This window comes from Strongylocentrotus purpuratus, unplaced genomic scaffold (assembly GCF_000002235.5).
Source record: "Strongylocentrotus purpuratus isolate Spur 01 unplaced genomic scaffold, Spur_5.0 spur5_scaffold_1, whole genome shotgun sequence".
NCBI lineage: Eukaryota > Metazoa > Echinodermata > Echinoidea > Camarodonta > Strongylocentrotidae > Strongylocentrotus > Strongylocentrotus purpuratus.
This window is the reverse complement of record NW_022145594.1, coordinates 21432156-21452652: the sequence shown is the minus strand read 5'-3', so window position 1 is coordinate 21452652 and position 20497 is coordinate 21432156. Positions and strand designations below refer to the sequence as shown.

General features: G+C 37.7%; 1 protein-coding gene across 1 annotated transcript; it reads right to left on the bottom strand.

Moving 5' to 3' along the window:
* Positions 1-5649: 5649 nt before the first annotated feature.
* LOC583934 lies at positions 5650-19598 on the bottom strand. The gene is made up of 12 exons (XM_030978603.1): positions 19188-19598; positions 18352-18391; positions 15145-15578; positions 14220-14330; positions 13159-13335; positions 12379-12537; positions 11132-11280; positions 9562-9652; positions 8310-8654; positions 7581-7737; positions 6488-6606; positions 5650-5955 (listed from the first exon to the last, which is right to left on the bottom strand). The coding sequence occupies exons 3-12, from the start codon at positions 15412-15414 to the stop codon at positions 5650-5652; spliced, it is 1884 nt and encodes a 627-aa protein (XP_030834463.1). The 5' UTR covers positions 15415-15578; positions 18352-18391; positions 19188-19598.
* Between the last annotated feature and the right edge of the window lie 899 nt (positions 19599-20497).

The following is a 20497-nucleotide window of genomic DNA, read 5'->3' as shown; positions in this document are numbered from 1 at the left end:
ACTCCTCTAAATACAAAGCTATGTCAATAGGCACTACAGATTTATATTATGTAATCAAATATTTGAATTTGAAAAGTGTGCATGCATAAAGAAGCATGGACATATGCCTTACACATTATTAAGGTACTATTGTTATGATTAACCCTAATCCCATTGGGGGGGGGGTCTTTTCGTCGTGCGTCTAGACCGTCGGGGCGTCGGATGCCCCCCCCCCCCCCCCCCCCCCCAATGGACTCAAGTGACCAAAATAACCCAGTGGTATTAGGGTTAAAACATTGAAAAGAGAGGGAATGAAAGAAAATTATTAATAATTTCAGAGCTGATTTTATCAGCAGTGCAAGTTTATGTACACAGAACTATAAAAAATGGAAAGGTACATCATAACATTAACATTAAATAAACATGTTCACAACACGATTACTTCTCTTACCACATATCAATAATAATAATAATAATAATACATAACATTTATTAGGCGCTTAATACTGATGTTTCTAAGCGCACAGTGTTCTGATTAAGAGAAGACTATAACCCGTAGAATTAAATTAGAAGAAAAAGCAAAAATACAAAAGTAACATAGATAAGGTAAGAAAAACAGTGGCAATCAACTAAATAAAGACAAATATGGTGCGCACCTCCATTGACCGACGCACAACTGCAATTTACAATTTGAAAAGATAGGTTTTGAGTAGAGATTTGAATTGAGATACAGAGGGGGCGCAGTGAATAAAGGCGGGCAGTTTGTTCCAGAGAGCGGGGGCAATAACTGAAAAGGCGCGGTCACCATACCGGGTGTTAGTGCGGGGTCCAGGTGTTAACAGTAATGTGGAAGATGAACGAAGTGTTCGTGACGACGTACGGGAACGTAAGGATATGAGATCGGAAAGGTAAGAGGGGGCTAAGCCATTGATAGCTTTGTAGCACAGGAGAAGAATTTTGAAGGATATGCGGTGGTGAATTTTAAGCCAATGTAGTGAGTTCAATATTGGAGTTATATGCTCTGATTTACGCGAGAGCACTACTATAATGTCTGAAAAGTGGGTTTGAACATTTATTCAGATAACTACTTGGAGAGTTTCAGTGCCAAAAAATAGGCCTATATTAAAGCAAAGATAGTTTTGGTAAATAAAATTTATAAAAATAAAACTTCTTCTATATTTGATAAAACACCTTCCAAAGTATTTCTGAACAACTTTCACACATTGAACCGAAATTATAGTTACGATTTATTTTAACTACCCCTTGTAAAGTAAAGCTGATAACATGCATAGATTTGTTCAGAGGTCCTCCGACATAACAAAAAAGATAATTCAAGTAAATTATTTAAAAAAAAATAAAAAAAAAATTAAGGCAAAGTAGCAAACCCTTATTACTCGATAACTTGCCTTCTTAATCATGATCAAATACTAGAATTTCTGCGAAGAATGTTTTTGAAAGTTTTTTAGATTTACCAAAACTATCTTTGTGCTTTAAAGGAAGTTTTTCCATGAGTTTTCCCAAAGAAGTCCATGTCAAATTGATGCTAATTAAACGCCAGTCCAAGCAGATAAAAATGATTCTAGAATGTAAGATTTGGACATGAAAGTAATCGGTTATATGCCTGCCACTTTCTCCACTTCAAGTTGCTATAAAACCAAACACTGCAGAGAGCAATGGGTGCAGCCATTACTTACATTCCTGTTCACATCTGTGATGTCATTACTAAACAACTCACTGATCACCTTTGTACAGATCAGTGACTTTTTACAAAAGAAGTCTGTTATTTGGTTGGATATGATGTCACAGAATTAAACATAACTGTAAGTAATGGCTGCGCCCATCGCTCTTTGCAGTTTGGTTTAGCAACTGAAAGTGGAGAAAGGTGACAGGCATAATCCATTAATTTCTTGCTCAAAATCTTACATTCTAGAGTCATTTTTATCAGTTTGGAATGACATTTAACATCATTTTGACATGTGTCATAGGGATTTTTTTGTTTAATTTTTGTATTTAAGAGATACTCTTAATTGAAATGCAAGAAACAAGGAAAATATGTGAACCTTGTTTAGCACCCTGCTGCTGCAAGGAAAACGAAGGAGGTCCTTAAAAAAAAAAAACTGCCTGAAAAACTTTGCAAATCAGACGTTTTCAGATGGTTTCAGATGTAAAATGTCATTTCTTTGCAGCATTCACTGCTGATGCTATTTCTATGATGGCAGGTGGCAGTTTGCCATCATTAGACCGCCGGGTGAGCCCCAAAATTCGTCAGTTTCGTGACCTCGGCTCGGCATCTATTTTCTTAATAGTGGATATTATTAAAGAATATATTTTGATAATATAGTCACAACTCGTCAATCGAAAACAATGCATATAAGCTCAAAAAATGGAAAAAAAGGTGCCTAAAATCATTTTTTTTCTTCACGGAGGTTGTCCAATCACTGTGCATGTATCAAGTAAAGGTTACAGCGCTTCAAGCTTTTTAGCCAATCACAGGCAGTGTTGTGCACGTACCACTGGCGCGCGCTATTTTGAGCTTCAGGTGTAGTAATCTGTCGTCAACAACTGAATATTTCAGAGGAAAACACAGGTTTTTGCTGTATGCATACAATTTCGACTCACAGTAAGGTGATATCTTTCAGTGGGAAGAGTTACAGAAAATTCAAGGAGTGTGCAGATCTTTGGAAGGACGTCAGATTTGGGTTTGAACTAGAAAACAAAATTGCTGCGATTGCGGTCAACTTCGACTTCGACTCGTTCTAGCTGCAGACAGAGCAGTACTCGCCCAGCGCCTCGGGCGGAGGAGTGTACCAGGGTTGTGTTCGAACTGCAACAAGTTCAACAAACAAGAGGTAGGCCTAGATCGATCTATGTCATTCCGAAGAAATGATTGTATTAACTATTTCAGCATGTTCAGAATAACTCTGATCCTATTCTTCTTCTTCTTCTCCTTCTCCTTCTTCTTCTTCTTCTCCTTCTTCTTCTTCTTCTTCGAGATAATCTGCCTCCTTAATCAAATAATACTGAAGTGAAGATTCTTGCACTTATTAATATTAGTCTACACCGGGGTTTCCCCCTAGGCCTAGCTAGGCCTACAGTCTTAGGCCTATACAAATAGTGCAATGGGTAATGGGTTCTTAACGTGCCTCCATTTAACGTCCTATCGGAGGGACGGAGTGTTTTCCACTTGACATAACCTGCGTCTAACAAGGGAAGGGGCACGTTAACACAACACAGGCCTCGGTCATCCGCCTGGGTGGGAGTCGAACCCGGGATCTTTGTCTAGATGTGATATGTCTATTTCTCGGCCCTAAACGTTGCAACTAGAACCAAGAAAAAGTCTAGATTAGAATATCTACCGGGTAATTTCTACTTTCTAAAAAAATGCTATGCTCTCGAAATTGAGGCCTAGCTGACTTGATCAAAGTGGTAGATCATGTGAATTGGATACTGGTCAGGCTTGATTCTATACTACATTAGTACAGATCAAGTCTTCATAATTAATGTGGGTATTTATTGTCCACATATTGATTACGGTATCGTCTGAGATTAGCGTACTGGTGGGTTTTTCGGGGGGAGGGCCACTGTCCCCCTAAATTTCCACAATCAAAGTGGTTTTTTTTTTGGTTTTTTTTTGCATGTTTGAAAAATTCTGCATGGTGAGGCCCACAGTCCCCGTCAATATTTGACACATTTAAATTAATACGCCACTTGTGATGGAGAATGAGCCTTGCCCTTGCCCTGGTGATCTTTTTATTCATGATGAAAAATGTATTACATGTACAGTACCGTATGCCCTCCATGCTCTACACACAAAAAAACACTTCATAAAAATATGAGACACCTCCTTACGTTTTCTAATAAGCAGTTCTGAATAATTTCCACTGTTAGTGTCACTGATGTCCAGTCTGTTCACTTCCAGTTGGAGACAGTAACCAGTCAGCACAGATATTTTTTTTAAATTTGTATTTCGATGATAGTTATATGCTAGATTCGACTCATACTGTAGGTTTTGTAGTGATGAATACTTCAGTATGTCTGTCTCGTAGAACTATAGACCTATTCTTTTTTAATACATGATATTAAATGATCCTTGCTTTTATTTATTTTCAATAAAGGTACACTGTATGTCCAACCAGGATACCATGTGGGCAGCTACAGGCACTTCTGCAACATTACAACAAACAAGTGAGCATAGATGAGATCAAGGCAAAGAAGGAACAATATTTAACTCATTGTATGTCACATTACTTGTAAAAATGTAAAGCTTTTTTTAGGAAATTCAATGTAAAGACCTTTCTTGTGATGCTCTTTTATGCCAATTTCCGCCAGATTCGATAAAGCAGATAACTTTTATCAAATGGTATTTGGACAAATGTATGAAATTACCTGCTGAAAATTTTAAAGAACATGATTTAGATATATTAGACTGAAGAAGAATAGCAGAGGCTGGGACACTGTCATCCATGAATTTTTAAATTTTATTTACAATGTATACTTTATGTGTATTTTTGCTTTAAATTCATAAATGTAGTTATGCTTTTTGAGCAATTGCTTTAAGGAATGTTTGTTATTTATAATATATTACTTGTAAATGTAAAGCCTTTTTTGGAAATTCAATGTAAAGACCTTCATTGCGATGCTCTATTTTGCCAATTTCCGCCAGATTCGATAAAGCAGATAACTTTCACTAAATGGCATTTGGACAAATGTATAAAATTACCTGCTGGAAATGTTAAAGAACATGATTTAGATATATATATATATATTAGACTGAAGAAGAATAGCAGAGGCTGCGACCCTGCCATCCATGAATATATAAAAAAAAAATATCTATAATGTATATTTTATGTGTATTTTTGCTAAAACATACATACATGTGATCGCTTGAAAGAATGTTTTTTATTGAAAATATTTTAATGTGAATTGACAATGTGCTGTATAACTGATGATGAATCATTTCTCTATATCAACCTAAAGAGCAGTATCCATGTAGTCAAGCAGGCTTACAATTTTATTGACCATGTATTTTGAGAATATGAGATAGTAATATGTCATATATTTAATGTGAAACCAGATTATAATTGGTCAAACATGCCTTACAAACTTTGTTTTAAATTGTGATTTATTTTATTTAAATATATGCCATTCCCTGAAATATATATTGTAGGGTGTGACATAGAAAGAGATAGAGAGGTGGGAAAGAGTGAGGGGGGAGAGGGAATGGGAAAGAGAGAGTGGTTAAGGAAACAAGAGAAAGGGAGGGAATGGGATGAAGAGAGAGAGAGAGAGAGGGGGGGTGAGGAAAGAGGAAGAAAGAGACGAAGAGAGAGAGGGAGAATGAGGAAAAATGGGTGGGGGAATGAGAGGGGATAAGAAGAGAAAGAGAGGGGATTAGGAAAGAGAGAGAAAGGGAAGGAATGAGGAAAGAGGGAAAGGAGAATATTTTGAGTGCACTGCAGCTTTGCACGATATCAATACAAGTCATTTCCCCATAGCATAATACACAGCTGTCTCAGACTGGACCCAAGAGGGCGTTTGTCATATTTATTAAAAATTAATCTGGACATTATTAATTTGTGTGCAATTTTTTCCACTGACGAGTTGCACCATCATCTTCAGTATATTTTTCTGCACATTAGAGGTCATTTTCAAGTAGATGCCGAGGATGGGTCACAAAAAACAAAAACTAAGGCACTTTTGAGGGTTCACCCGGCGGTCTACATGGTGCAATCCGAAGATTTGAGTCTGGAGATACAGATAGAAGATAGAAGCTGGGACGGGGTAAGCAAGGTTGTACACATAGTAACTCTTGAAGAGGATGTCAAATGCGTTGACGATGTTTGGTGTGTGGAGAGGGCATGCATACTCTTCTATCTGAAGGAAGATCTCTTCAACGTTGTTGTTTGTGCCCTTCACTAGCAAGGAGGGCTGTCTCGTGGCCGTGTCCTTCAAGCATTCAGTCACAGGCCTGTGGACCTGTAGCACACACACACAAAAATAAATAACAATATCGCTCAGTAAGACAAGAAGGAAAAGAAAACAAAAATGTATTTAGACAATGCCATTCAATTGTACTGGTCATACGTGAATGTATGTGAGCCTTTTTTTTAAATTTTTTTAATAGAGCTCCTGCTTGACACTGCACATCTTCAGAGTGCGCATGTCTGTCCCATATTGATTTAAATGTCTCATACACTTGGAGAACATTTGTGTGTGTGTGTTTGTGCATGCTTCCATCACTGTCTCATTTACTTTCTTAATTCATGTATTTTCACTTCTGTTGGCCCAATTCTCAACTTCCCTCCCCTACTTAAACACAGATCCCATTGTATCAACTGAAGCTGTACTTATATCAAATCGTATCTATACTGTACAGACGAATATAAATCTTACCAAAGTGATGTGTCACCCCTGTAAATTAAGCCATTGACTGGTGCAAATGTATATTTACCAGCATGTCATTTTCTTGTATTTAAAACACTTGAAATACTAGCAGCACAACACTTACGTCATGGAAGTGCACAATGCAATGTTCCATATCTGCTTGTGAGACACGCCCTTTGCCCTTTGTATTGTATGAAGGGAGGAACTTCATGAGTACCAGGAAACCAAATAGCTGCGTGTGTTCTGTTGAAAAAATTTAGGAGGAAAGTCTACATTACTAACAAAAAAATTAAATATATAAAATATAAATTAGAGTAGTTTGTTGTGTGACAGTTAAGATCAATATATGCTTATCCCTCTTACCAGTTCCAGAAACATAAGTGTTACTTAATATTAGTACATCACACTTTAAGCTTCCAAAGAGGTAGTGGGTGTCCCTTAATAGGATCCACCCAACCCATGCCAGGACAGCACACCATCTCCATCCATCAGTGGAAGGTAAAAACATCCCAGCAGGTGACTGGTTTTCCTGGTCAGACTGTCATACATGTTGTGCAAGACTACTCCTTCAGTTGGGAATTGTTATCCAGGGGAAACAATACCTGTGCACAGTATACAAACATCTTTAGTCCTTTCCCTTATCCTCCCTTTATACATCATGTTAATTCAGCCCTTAAATGAAAACTAAATTTGACTCCATGTGTTGCTTTGTTAGGCAAATACTCTCTCCAACCTTGATGCATAAGTATATGAACCAGTTCTTCAGAATCTCTATTTAATTAAAGCATTACATAATGCGTATGTGAAAGGCATCCCTACTACGCCCTTCTCCAAGACTTGCTCCCTTTACAGCAGGTGCCTAAGATGGTGTTAAGAATACACATTGACAAAGCTGGCTAATTGGATAATCAATTACATGTAACAGAATGGAACTTTAGACAGTACCAGTTATTTGTGGTAAGTTTTGTGCACCTGTCGGATTGTGCGGCTTCCGCCTAGGCTGTCTGTTAAGAATATAAATGAGGGGAAAGTGACTATTTGGAATGCAGTGTGTCTAGAAATAATTCACCTCATAGCCAACGACTGCGTCGCCTCTTTTTTGTTTAGATTTGTTGCTGTACTGTACACGTGGCCTGTGGAGGCATGGTTTTAGGCGGACACCCTCATTGGCTAAGTTATATTCCAGTGTGTTCTTACAATGAAAGTTCATATAATACCTTGTCTGGTCTTGGGTAGTGCATGGTATTCATCATTGATCTCCTTGCCTTCCCTACATGTTGATGCATAGGCCAAAAGAGCCATGGCATGGCCATCCCATTTCTTGAGGAGGGAATCACTGGCATCAGGGTAAATCTCCTGGAAATCCTGCTGCACCTGCAAGAAGAAAATGTTAATAATGGTAGAGGACTAAACTTAAATCTGTTTAGGTAAATACCATTGTTATGACAGATTTGGTAAGGGTCTGCCCCACGACTGGGAGACTGCAGGCACTAGTGTACATTCAACTCCCTGGTAAGGTCGAACAAAAGTTTTTAAAGGCAGTAGTAAACATTTGCAAAGGGCTACCTATCTGCATAAATGTACTTCTGAAGATATATTAGGGCCTCTGAAGAACATTTGTAAAATTTCAGATGAAGGTACATTCCCGTTATGGATTAAGAAACGGAAAGAGAAAGTGAAATTTTATTTTATTTTCTTTGTTTTCTAAAGGCGGCATCCCAACGCTTTAAGAGAAAAACTGCTAATATTCCACTCAAACTTTGCAGTATTGCTGTGAAATTGATAACATGATATCATGATCATGATTTTCTTTTGTTTTTGTAATACAAACATATTCACACAAAAAACATACAAAACAAAATCTTACATTAATTTTTTTTAATCAGCCCATCCTTCAAAGTCATCTGAGTTTATGATACATGTATATAAGTCAAATTAATACTTACAAGGTCTGGCATGTCTCTGTACCGCGGGTACCTCTGCAATATGTCCTTCATGAAAGGTTTCTGATCCTGGATCCATGCATGTCTACTTGTGGAGCATTTGGCCATTGCTGCTCGAACTGTATTCTTATCTGTGCTGTTCCTACACAGCGCTTCTGCCTCCTTCATCTCTTCAGACGTGAGGACAGCCTCTAGCCTTTTGGTAGTACCTTTTGATGTGCTGACCTTGCCCTTGCCATTGCCCTTGCCACTTTTCATTCTGGCACTGTCAGGCAGATTTCTCCGGATGTTTTTTAGCTTGTCGAACAAATAGCCCGACTGTCCACCTTTAGAGCAGTAGATATGTTCCTGTTGAATGTAAGAGATAAATACTCATTAGAGCTTTTATCTGGGATAAGTATTACTGTGGTCCAAAACACTTCTAGATACTTCTTTCACATTTATAACTATTTGCCATATAAAATTTGGTCTCATTTGTATGAAGGTTGTCCCCACAACTATGACATATGATCATTAAAGGTTGACTCAGAAAGATGGGTGACAACCATTCTTTAATGCTATAAAATCACAAGGTAAGATGCAAGATACAGTTTGAATTGCAATGTACACCTGGTATTATCATGAGATATGTATCTGTGGCAACGTGTCACTCACCACATAAGCATGCATTTCAAAAACGCCTTTACCTGCTTCATTGTCTTTCTTCGCAATTCAATAACTTGATATACATGTAGAGCACATACAAACTTATTATTAGTATACAGCTGTGAGCCTCATTGTGTATGTAAATCATTACTTTTGCATCCCGCAATATAAGTATAAAATAAACTATAAAAAAAAAATGTGCTAAGCAAGCATATATATTTTGTTCATATGATATATTTTGTGCTGTTATTTATTGTGAGATACAATATGAAATGCTTAAGGTCTCTATTAAACTTAATTGTTAACAAAAATCAGTGTATTTGTGCAACAAATCATGCACGGGCATACGCTTTGTATGCCCCAACAATTTAACATCAAGGTGGGGGGGGGGGGCAAAGGTAAACACAGAATGTCATCCCGAGGTTACCACGGACTAACGCTAGACAGTGTAGCACATATCTTACCCCGTGTTCAGGAAAAAAAAATTGTGCCGCTAGTGTGTGAATATAAAGTGGACAAGGTTATAGACGGTATGTCCTCTACTTGAGGTTGTGCCGCATTTGGGCTAGATTTAAACAGGGTATTACATAATTATATTGTAAATACTTACATATCCAGTCTCTCCAGTGGGATCTTTCAGTTCCGGGAAGAAGGAGATAATAGCTTTGGCTACTGCATGCTTCTGCTGCATAGTGGGGTAGCTGCAAGAAACATGACAAGATGTTGAAAAGCAGGCAACTTCGGGAGTACATGCATGGTCTTAAAGAAACAGAATTTACAGATGTAGGGTCTGTTGTCTCTTTTCATGGATGTGTGTGCAAGATCTTTACACGCGTGCAAAATTAGTTACAATGTAACAACCATTTATTGGCCAATGTTAAACAGATAAAACCAGCTTTTTTTTGCAGTGCACAATAGCCAACAGAAAAATTATTTCTCTATTTCCTTAGATCAAGTTTATCAAAGATGTCTTAACAGTATTTAGTACTGAGGATCTGCTTATGTATGATTCAGTCAAGCTTAAGCTCTTTGCAAAGGGTCCATATTGCATGATTTAGTGCATCGATCACCATCCAATTTAAAGATTAAAGGTAGTAAGTAGCCCACATTTGCAAAATACCGTTTTGGATTTTGAAAAGAAATAAGCTCATTTCAATTTGAAATCACAGATCATGATGTAAAACTATCACGTTATCAAAATCACAGCAATATTGCAAAGTCTAGTGAGAAATAATTTGCTTTTCTCTTAACCCTATTTTAACTGGGCTACTTCAGACCACGTAATTACTGGGGGGGGGGGGAGGGTCAATTTGACCCCCTTTCAGATCTCGGCCATGGATCTCGCGATAATTTGCACGCTAATAGAGTGGAATGTAATCTTCATGACTGCATAGTTATTTTTTCTGCAAATTTGTCCACATTAATTCAATATGCTAATTTATGCGTCAATATCAGCTAATTTATGCAAAAACAAATCATTTTTAGCTACAAATCCCAAAATAAAGCTTCTAGAGTTCTTATTTTTTGCATGTAAAGTCCCTTTGTAATCCAAAATGATTGTACACAAAAATATTTCAAAAAATGTTTTTTTTTTTTTTTATGTATTTTATTGTTTTTGTAATTTCTTATGTATTTCTTTGTTTTTTTACCAATTGTTTTCGTTGTTTTTTTGCACAAAATTTATCAAACATATTCTTCTTAGCATAATTTGGCTAAAATTAGTTAGATATTATTAGACGGGGGGGGGGGTCAATTTGACCCCCCCCCCCCCCCAAGTTAAAATACGGTTAAAGCCTCAGATGAGGCCTTGAGAAAATGAGGAAAATAAAATAAATTTGCCGTTAAATTTTTGCTTCTCAGCGCTAAATGGGGAATGTACTGGGGTCTAAAATTACAAGCATTTTTTTTAGGCCTAAACCTGTCGGCAGAAGAACATTTATGCAGTTTGGTAGCCCCTTGCTAATGTGTGCTATCACGGGTGTAGACATGACATTGATACTCATTCAAGTGGGGGGGATGAGCTATTCATCCATCGGATTACATCCCCCCCACTTGAATGAGTATTACGTAACACGCTACGCCAGTGTGTGCTATTACCTTTAAGATACAAATATGTGTACAAAACAGAAGTACAAAAGTTAACCTATCATGCAAATCAAAAGGCATAATAATTTACTCACTATCCACATACTGCCACTAACTCTGCTGCCATGATGCTGATGACCTGCTTCCTAGTTGTGGGGGAGATGAGCCTGAGCCTATTATACTCCTCAAGTATGGATGCACCTCTGTTGTGACCCTCTAATATTTTCTTCATGTCAAAATCTAGCTGAAAATTTAAAGGAAGAAACATAGAAAATAATGATTACGTGTTTCTACATTCAGTACTGTATAAAGAGTAAAATTCAGCAATGGTCCAGATTCTGTTTTTGCCTCATTTATGGGATCCCCTGAAAACCGAATGAGGAATTGCCCTGCCCCAAACTCATTTGACTCCTAAGAGTTGACTGGGATGTCTCCACCTCTCTAAATAGTAAATACCGCCATGAGTAAAGGTGTTATTTGGCTCTCACAGTATCAACCAAAAACATAATACTTTCTGCACCCTATAGAGGGGGGGGGGGGTGTGGCATGAAAACAGAATAAGTAATCATACAGCCTCCCATTTACTTTAACTAAAATACTTAATATTGGGTTGTCATGGCAACAAACCAATCAACGATTATATGCCACCCCTATTGTATACTCTGCCTACCTTCTCTATAACTTTCATATCAAGTTTGATTAATATGCCTGCCTAATGTGATGTGACCATGGCAAGGGGCCATCTACAAAGTACGTACGCACAGGGGGGAGGGGGGGTAAAATCTTATGCGTACCCTCCATTGAACCACGTGTATAAAAAGTGCGTACAGGGGGGGGGGGGGAAGGGGGTCAATTTCGGACCAAAAATTGCGTACGTACTTTGTAGATGGCCCCCATTTCAGTTTCCAACGTATTCAAGAAATATGGGCTTGCACATGTTCACTCCAAGACTAATTGATGCGTGTGTGCTAAATTTAATGAGCATTGCTTGCAATCTGGGGCAGTAGTTCGATCCGCAGAATTTGCAATGGCAAGACCAACTGCTTCGACAACAGACTGATTTGTGTATACCCCATTTTAACACTTTATTTGGCGGGGTATAATCAGTGATATGCACATTCAGGGAAGAGCTGGGAACTTGATGGTTAAGAATAACATCAGCCTGGACTTATTTTTGCATAGCAATTGGTGGTACTGGTATTTTTTTCACTGTTGTACCACAAACATTTGGAATAATGCAACAGTTTTATAAAACAAAAGTTGCAATATCAAACCCTATTAGTTTCAGATAATTCATGCAAAGATAATAATTTAGTTTGACTGAGTGAAACTGAATCCTGACCTTCTTATCGGAGGGGAGAGAAGATGGGTTCACCATGGATGATGTCCTGTGATGTGATGAGGACATCTGAAGTGGGACATCTGAGGAGCAACTCGGCAGCAGCACGCTGGAACTTGACAGTGATGTCCCTGGCATAGCTGAATTACTCTCTGGCACAATCTGCAGCATGAAGCAGTATCCAACAAAAGTGAATACATCCAACATGAACATTTCATAATTTGAATGTAACTGTTTACATTGGTTTTTTTTATGAGTTTCACAGAAGTTTCACAGAGATTGTAAAATGGCCATTGAAGGACATGAATTGAGACAAACAAATATTCTTAACTTATATTACAAAATATGGATAACTTAATAAAAAGTGGCAACAAAAGTGAGTACACCCTGTGTAATATCTGCACTGAAATAAGATCAAATAGCAATAGACCCGGGTGTCTCAATGCACACCAGTCACCAGTAATTCTGCACATTCGCTCAAATCACTATACAACTCTTGCCATTGAAAGCACTAACAGCGAAATTTCAAAAAATATCTTTTCTTAAAAGGAATGGGAGGTGGATTGTCACCCTCCTCCTGAATGTGCTCATTAACAGTTTGATGTTCATTGGATTATGCAATGACTTGAAGTCAATGTTTTCATTTGAAATAAAACAACGATAATAAACAGGAAGTGCAATTTGAGACTTTTCAATGGAACTTAAATTTCTATTTAATAACATCTTTGAAAACTCAACTTTTTCATGTAAACGGTATTTATTGCCTTGAAACTGAATCCTGACCTTAATTGAGGAGAGAGGAGATGGGTTCACCATGAATGATGTCTTGTGATGGGATGAGGACATCTGAGGCGAGGCATCTGAAGAACAGTCTGATAGCAGCATGCTGCAAGGTGGCGGCGATGGAGGAATCAACAAGGGAGAATCCCCAGACAGATCAGAATCGGTGTCAGCCACGAACTGCAATTTACACCATAAAACATCCATTAGGATAGAAAACAAACAAATATTCCTGTATATTTAAGAAAAAAAGAAAGATTGTCCCTGCTGCCAATGTAGACACCTGCATTAAAAATAAATGTTTTGTTAATCTCAGAGAGCTGGATGATTATAGGATTTACACACACTCCTTTTGAAGTTCATAATTTGTAATACTTGTTTGCACTCCTTAATTTGATACCTTTATTTCAAAACAAATGTTTAAATAAGTGAAATGAAATTAGATGGTGAAAAGTCAATAATTATCAAATTGATTATTTTGAGCACATGTATTGTTCTTACATAAAAAAATCTAAATAAATTGTTTTTCCACACGTAACAATCTATGTGTAGGCCTATGTGTTAGCCACTGCCAAAAAAAAGAAAGAAAAACAAAAGCAAATGAGAAGAAACGTTTAGGTTATGTGTTACTCATTGACATCCTGCTTGAAACAACACCACGGAATCTGGCATATTGACCAATAATGGATAACAAATCTTTTGGGGCAGTTCCCATCTGTTTGTTTCACACCTGAAAGCATCTTATGTATACAATGTTACATAAAAATATTTCACTTTTAAGTGTGCTGAATATTTGCAGAATATGAAGTAAAAATATTACAACAATTTTGTGTTTGCTGCTCAGCAAATACAATTCATTTTTATTACAGTCCCATTTAATATGCTTTTTACTTATTGTTTGTACTATGCCAACATTGTGATTTCAATATCTCTTTAGAATCTCTCCTATTCTCACTAACATTGTTATGCACAAGGATTTCATCTACTGAGAAATGAACAATAAAAGAATGGTTTATGGGCAGTTTCTTTCAAAATGAAATCACACTGCAAGTACTCCTGAGTACCTTCAACTGGACAGGAGATGAAAAGGACACCCCAGATGAGACATCTGATGAACATCCTTGCAGAAATATGTTGGAACACATCTCTATGTCAGAATCACTCTCTGGTACAATCTGCAATTCGTTATGTAAAATTGTGACTTGAAATACAGACTTGCTAAGCTCTATTCAATTCTGGTGTTCAAGGTAGTAGCACACATTTGCACAGGGCCACCAATCTGCATAAATGTCCTTCTGCAGATAGGTAATTCCAAGTTCATTTCCGTTAGGGGTGAGAAACAAAAATGCTTAATTTTCTTTTATTTTCTTCGTTTTCTAAAAGGGGTCATCCCAATGCTTTTAGAGAAAAAAACATTAATTTTCCCCTCTAACTTTGCAGTATTTGTTTGAATTTGATGACATGATTTGATTACATCATGATCTGTCCTTTTAAATTGGAATGACCTTATTTCTTTTGAAAATAAAAAACGGTGTTTTGCTTATGTGGGCTACTACCTTTAAAGAGATCTTTGTGTGATTTGATTTTCTTTAATTTCTGCATCATTTTGCTGGTGTTCATAGCAATAAAACAGTAATATGAACAACATGAATTATACAAAAGAGGGGATTTTAGACAATGCCTAATTTATTTAAAGAGCTTGGTACATAGAATGACAAGTGGAGGGTGGAGAGATGTACCAGAAAAGTAAAGAAAAAGTAGAAGTTGGGAAGAAAACTGCCAATGTATCCACTGCATAATCTCTATAGAGTCAATACTGTAGTATTATTAATCTTAAAAACATGTATTTTAATTAACATGATTTGTGCATACAGTAATTACAGTCCATCGCAGACAAATTCCTTCATTCTATGGTATTCTGCCAATATTCATTGCAGATATTTACACTTCAGTTATTATTTGGAAAAAAGCAAGTATTTCGGTACTTACAGGTACACCCCGAGAGGAACCTCCGCATCTGTTGAAGGAGACCTCGATTAACTCATCCAGGATTTCGCTGTCATGTTCATCCAGTTCAACGAGTGGTCCACTGGCTTCTACACGGCCGTGGAATGCATACTTTTCGTCCATTGGAAGGGCGAATGTTTGTTTGATTTTGAATGTCATGCTATCGAAATCAGTCGTGTCCAACTTTACTAGCTTTTTCCTATCACTGTTTTGGTCCCCATTGTACGTAACATACATTCTTTTGAGATCCATTATTTGGGTTCAATGCTGGTATAAAAACTGAACTAAGAAATTCACTAATTCTTGTTTTGTTATTACATTTTCTTTATATGCCTCGATAATCAGCAATAGAAAATTTACAGCACCCTCAATTTGTATAACATATAAATTGCTCTGATCTCCTGGCATTGATAATCCTGTAGGAAATGAGAATGAAATGAATAAAAAGAAATTCCATTCAAAAAATAAGATGGTGAGAAGTTGAGAACATTACATTTAATTTGCCTTTTTGCAAGAACAATTGATGTACCAGGTATAGGTTTTGACAACGAGCACCATTTATTCAGGTCTTACATAAGATGTGATTCCTTGGAATAATGGCCATCTTTTCCCCATACCTGTTTAAATGTAGGGTACGGAAACTCTTCAAACTACCTGGACGTGTAAAGAACATTTCATCAGTTTCATTCACAATGTAGCAATGGAGATGTTCATCAAAGTATTCAGCTTTCAACAAATATCCTGTTAAGAAGACAGTCTCTCTTACAATGACAGAGTTGGAAATTTGACCAAAGGTGGGCAATTCAGTGCCAATGTCTAACACAACTACTGAACTACACCTGTAGGTAGTTCCTAAATGTGTTATTCTTTGTGCCAAGAATGCATCATCTGTGCGACGAAGTCCAGGGAGTTCATCAACAAGAGCAGGAAAGTAAGCTATCTCAGCAACGGAACATGCAACAACATCTTCAACTTCAGCTGTGGGATTTCCTTGACCCTGTTGAGACCATGCACTACAATGGCTAACCTGGTGTCTTGCTGCTGCAGTCAAACAGAAATCTTTGAAGCAACCGACTACCCCTGCTAGCCTCTTACTACAACTATGTTTTGCTTCAAATCTCATTGACCATAGATTGATAAGTGGTCCCATTTTTTTCATAGCCATAGGATAATGCACCATAAAATGGTGTTTGGGGAGAAGGTTCACATTGGGAAACACCTGTCGAAACAAAGTGTGATGTTCATGGATGAGGTGTTTCAAATATATAATCAGCCCTTCTGTGACTGAATCTGAAAATACAACATCTACAATGGTCCTCAACAATAAGATCAAGCTCCAATGCAAATTGCCGCGTGGGATGAATGAACCAATCAGGAGAGGCAAAACACGCAGGAGACACCACATCTGGCTTGCATGCTGCTTCAAGGAGTTGTCTTTATTTTTCAAGGTTGATTCAAGAATACAAGATGGTTTGTTTTTCTGATCACAAAACCCATAGGAGTGACTGGATATGTGTGAATTCAAAGTATCGAGAGTGAAAAAATTGTCCACATATATAAATTGATGTAAAACCAATTTCACCTCCATTGGACCAACACCCTCTAGCACATCATGCATGATGTCTGGCACAACATTTTGAGCGACATGATAAAACTGAAGTGAATTGAGAATGGAATTCCTCTTAACACCAGTCTGAGAGACAGCTGCTGCATTTTGCTGAGAAGCCTCAACATGTTCCCCATGACTCTCTCTATTTCTCAGCTCAAATTCTTCTCCAAGAAACCTTGTCTGAAATTCTTCCCTCTGACCTAAGCAGGTCCTGCAAGGCCTGTTGGCAGAAAAGCTTTCAACAAATCCTAGCAATCCGTTCAGGCCAAGATTATCCCCACAAACCTGAGCGAGTGTCCCTCGCACTGTTTTCACAGATTTGTCTGGCAGGACAATTTGTGCTCCTTCCTCTGTCTCCAACTTCTTAACTTCATCCACAAAGGGGGCCAAAACTGCATCAAAGCCATATTTCTTTAGGTCGATACAATTACAAAAAGCAAGTAGATGAACATTATCCAACGATGAATTCATCCATGGAGGCAGATTTTTCAGGGTGTAGTAAAATGCTGCAATCTTATGAATCCCCCTTTTAGACCCAAGAGGATTCACTACCTCGAATTCATCAAAGTAGAGGCAGATTTGAATTGCTTGCCCATTAGAGAACAGAGGATGATTTCTGTAGTGATCACCATCACAAAAGTCTCGCAATATTCCATCATTGCTGCAGTGTCCTACTTCAATTTCGTGACTTGCAACTTCACTTCCATGAATCATACCCAAGGTTGACAGAACAGGAATATACTGAAAAGTTTCTCGCACGAGCACTTCTTTTGTTTGCCCAGTTTGTTTATCTGTGCGAACATCATGACGAAATCCAAGAAATATACTCTGAGGCTGGACAATGTTTAGATGATCATGGATGAATTTTTCCTGACTATACCTAGAACTGAGACCCTCATACAAACGAGTCTCTCTATCAAACTCGGATATGATAGTCTCGTATTGTTCAGAACCTTCCTGTAATCCTACCCTACCGAGAGCATCAACAATTCTTCTCCTCAAATTGTTTACAACTTCCTGATTTAATTCTGAGGTACTAGAAACAATTCTTTGCATAGAAGCATAAGTCATATTAGTCTCTGAAAGAAGACCAGCAAGAAATCTTGCTGCACTCTTAGAAATGTCATCATTCATGTCATCCTCATTGTTTTCCACATTACGTCCAAACTCCACATCATCATCTACATCAGAATCTTCATCGTCTTCTCTATTGCCATACCTAATGGGTATATTTTCCTCATGGTCAGCCTCATCAAAGGGATGTGACCTAACAATATATTTTCTAAATGAATTAAATGTTTTGAATGATGATGGGCATCCTCCTTGACTACACACTAGGTGGAGATTTTTCAGGTCAAATAAAGCATGTGCCATGTGCAAATGGCTGACTAAATTTGATACAGGTCCTGGTATCCTGATATTACATTTGAAGCATATGTAACCCATGCTTGTGCTTGTATTTTCATCTGTTTAGTTTATGTAACTTGGTGATAATTAGTTTAAGATTTATTTTAATAGACTTTGTATTTGTGCGTGTAATCTTTTGGACTTCTTCTGGAATGTAATTCTGTGACACTTACTCTAGCTGCCAATGCTCGTTTCTTGTACAACGTCAAGAATCTAAAATAAAGAAGCAAACATTATAGTGCAGTGACACATTGAACAAAAAAGTGTGCAAATCTTTGTTGAATGAATCAAGAGAGAATATAACATTGATTATAAAAAGCCGTGAGTAAAGCCTGACTATATTATACGCAAAATTTAATTGGAGCGGACAAGATTCAAGAATTGAATCAAAACATGAATGTTAACATTTTGGAGTGAAGACCACGTTGTTTTGCATAAATTAGAACGGCGCTACTGACTTTCGTAGACTAGTCTACTCCTTTTTAATTTTTTTCGTACCTATTTTTTTTTTTTTTTTTTCAACGCTTTATTTGTCTTTAAACTCAACTAAATTAGTTTGTATTACTCACTGCACTTTGTCTTTATCCCTCGATGGTCTGTTGAAATATTTTGATCAACATTTAAGCCCTCTTTGGAGAGTTTAATCGATGTCTTTGAGAGCGTCGCGGCACCAGCTTCGCGGCTATGGATGTAACCGGTACGGCGCGCACCTAGCACACGTTCAAGTCATGGGTAGCTAACGGCATGGCTGCTCGTGAAGTTCCGCTATTTCGATTGTTGCGACCCATTAGCTGCAGCTAGCTATACGTTTTATATATAGCCGGTCCGCTAGCCCAACTGTCCCGAAGCGACAGCGTATTACTGTTACATAGCGTTAATTGTGTATGGCTGGTCTTAAATTGCACACAATTTACTTCCCACTTTCTAGTTTATAAATCTGCATTTGTTGCTTTATAATCACAAGTATGAAATTAACTAAATTTCTACAATTAACGTACGTCTAACTTACCATGTTTTCTGCTATATAAAGGGCAGGCGAATGCAAAAGGAACGTGTAATAAAAACATGTACAGACATGTCTTGATCTCGGGGCCGGTACCGGTACCGCAGTCGGTCTACGTATAGGACAGTACATACAAGCCACGTGCGCTGCATGCTGGCTCCGACCGATCCCGGTTAAACTCGCACTACAGGTGCATCCTTGTACATCCAGCTAACACCACTGGACCAACTCCTTTGCTGGTCAGCACTTCAAGTGCAAAACTAGCGTCTTTGATATTCAGCACTTAATTTCAGCACCAATTTGTTTGCACATCATCATTTCCCAGAAGTAAATGGCACTTGAGGTGCTAGAAATAACCCCCCAGGTGCTAACTCGTATTTAGCACTCGTTTTTTAGCACTTCTGTTTTTAGAGTGTATTAGTCATATAATAATAATCTTTTAATAATAATAATAATGATCTTTTAGTCCACTCCAAATTTTATTAAACCGAAAATGGAAATTCTTTTTGCCCAATTGATCGTAAGCCCGGCAGCCACTGAGCAGCGCCAGATCGACGTTGCTCTATCCCCTTATTGTTGAACGCCAAACAAGGTAGCAGCAACTCCCGTCTTTTAACGTCTTTTGGTATGACGCGGCCGGGGTTCGAACCCACGACCTGCCGGTTGTGAGGCGGACGCTCTACTGACTGCGCCAACACACCACTCATTATCATTAGTATTATTATCAGTAATGTATTATTAATATTACCATTTTAATTGTTATTTTCATCACCTTTTTTAAATTGTTGCTGTTACAAGCATTTTTATTGGTAATATTATCATCATTATTTTCATCATTATATTTATTCTTGTTGTCGTTATTATTGTTTATGTTATAATCATCAATGTTATCATTGTCATTGTTATTATTAGTTTTAGACGACGGCTACTATTACTACTACTACTACTACTACTACTACTACTACTACTTCTACTACTACTACTTCTTCTTCTAACACCTACTACTACTACTTTACTACTAATACTACCCCTTTAAATTGGGTTCAAAGGACATTTTTTTTTGGTAAAAGGGTACTGTTTTCATACATTTTCAAGAGTATGACTCTTTCTTGTTTTTTTTCTTTTTTATCAGACAAAACTCAAATGGAGCCAGTTTTGGTTGCCATTCAAGGGGCGGTAGATGGTGTTTGCCTGAACGAAATACTGGATATATCCGTGTCCTGCACAGACGAGGGCGTTCACATAGTGTGCATTCAACCCAGAGTCCAAGGACAGTCTTCCGAAAGAGATCACCCCAAAACTGAAATGCTTTCATT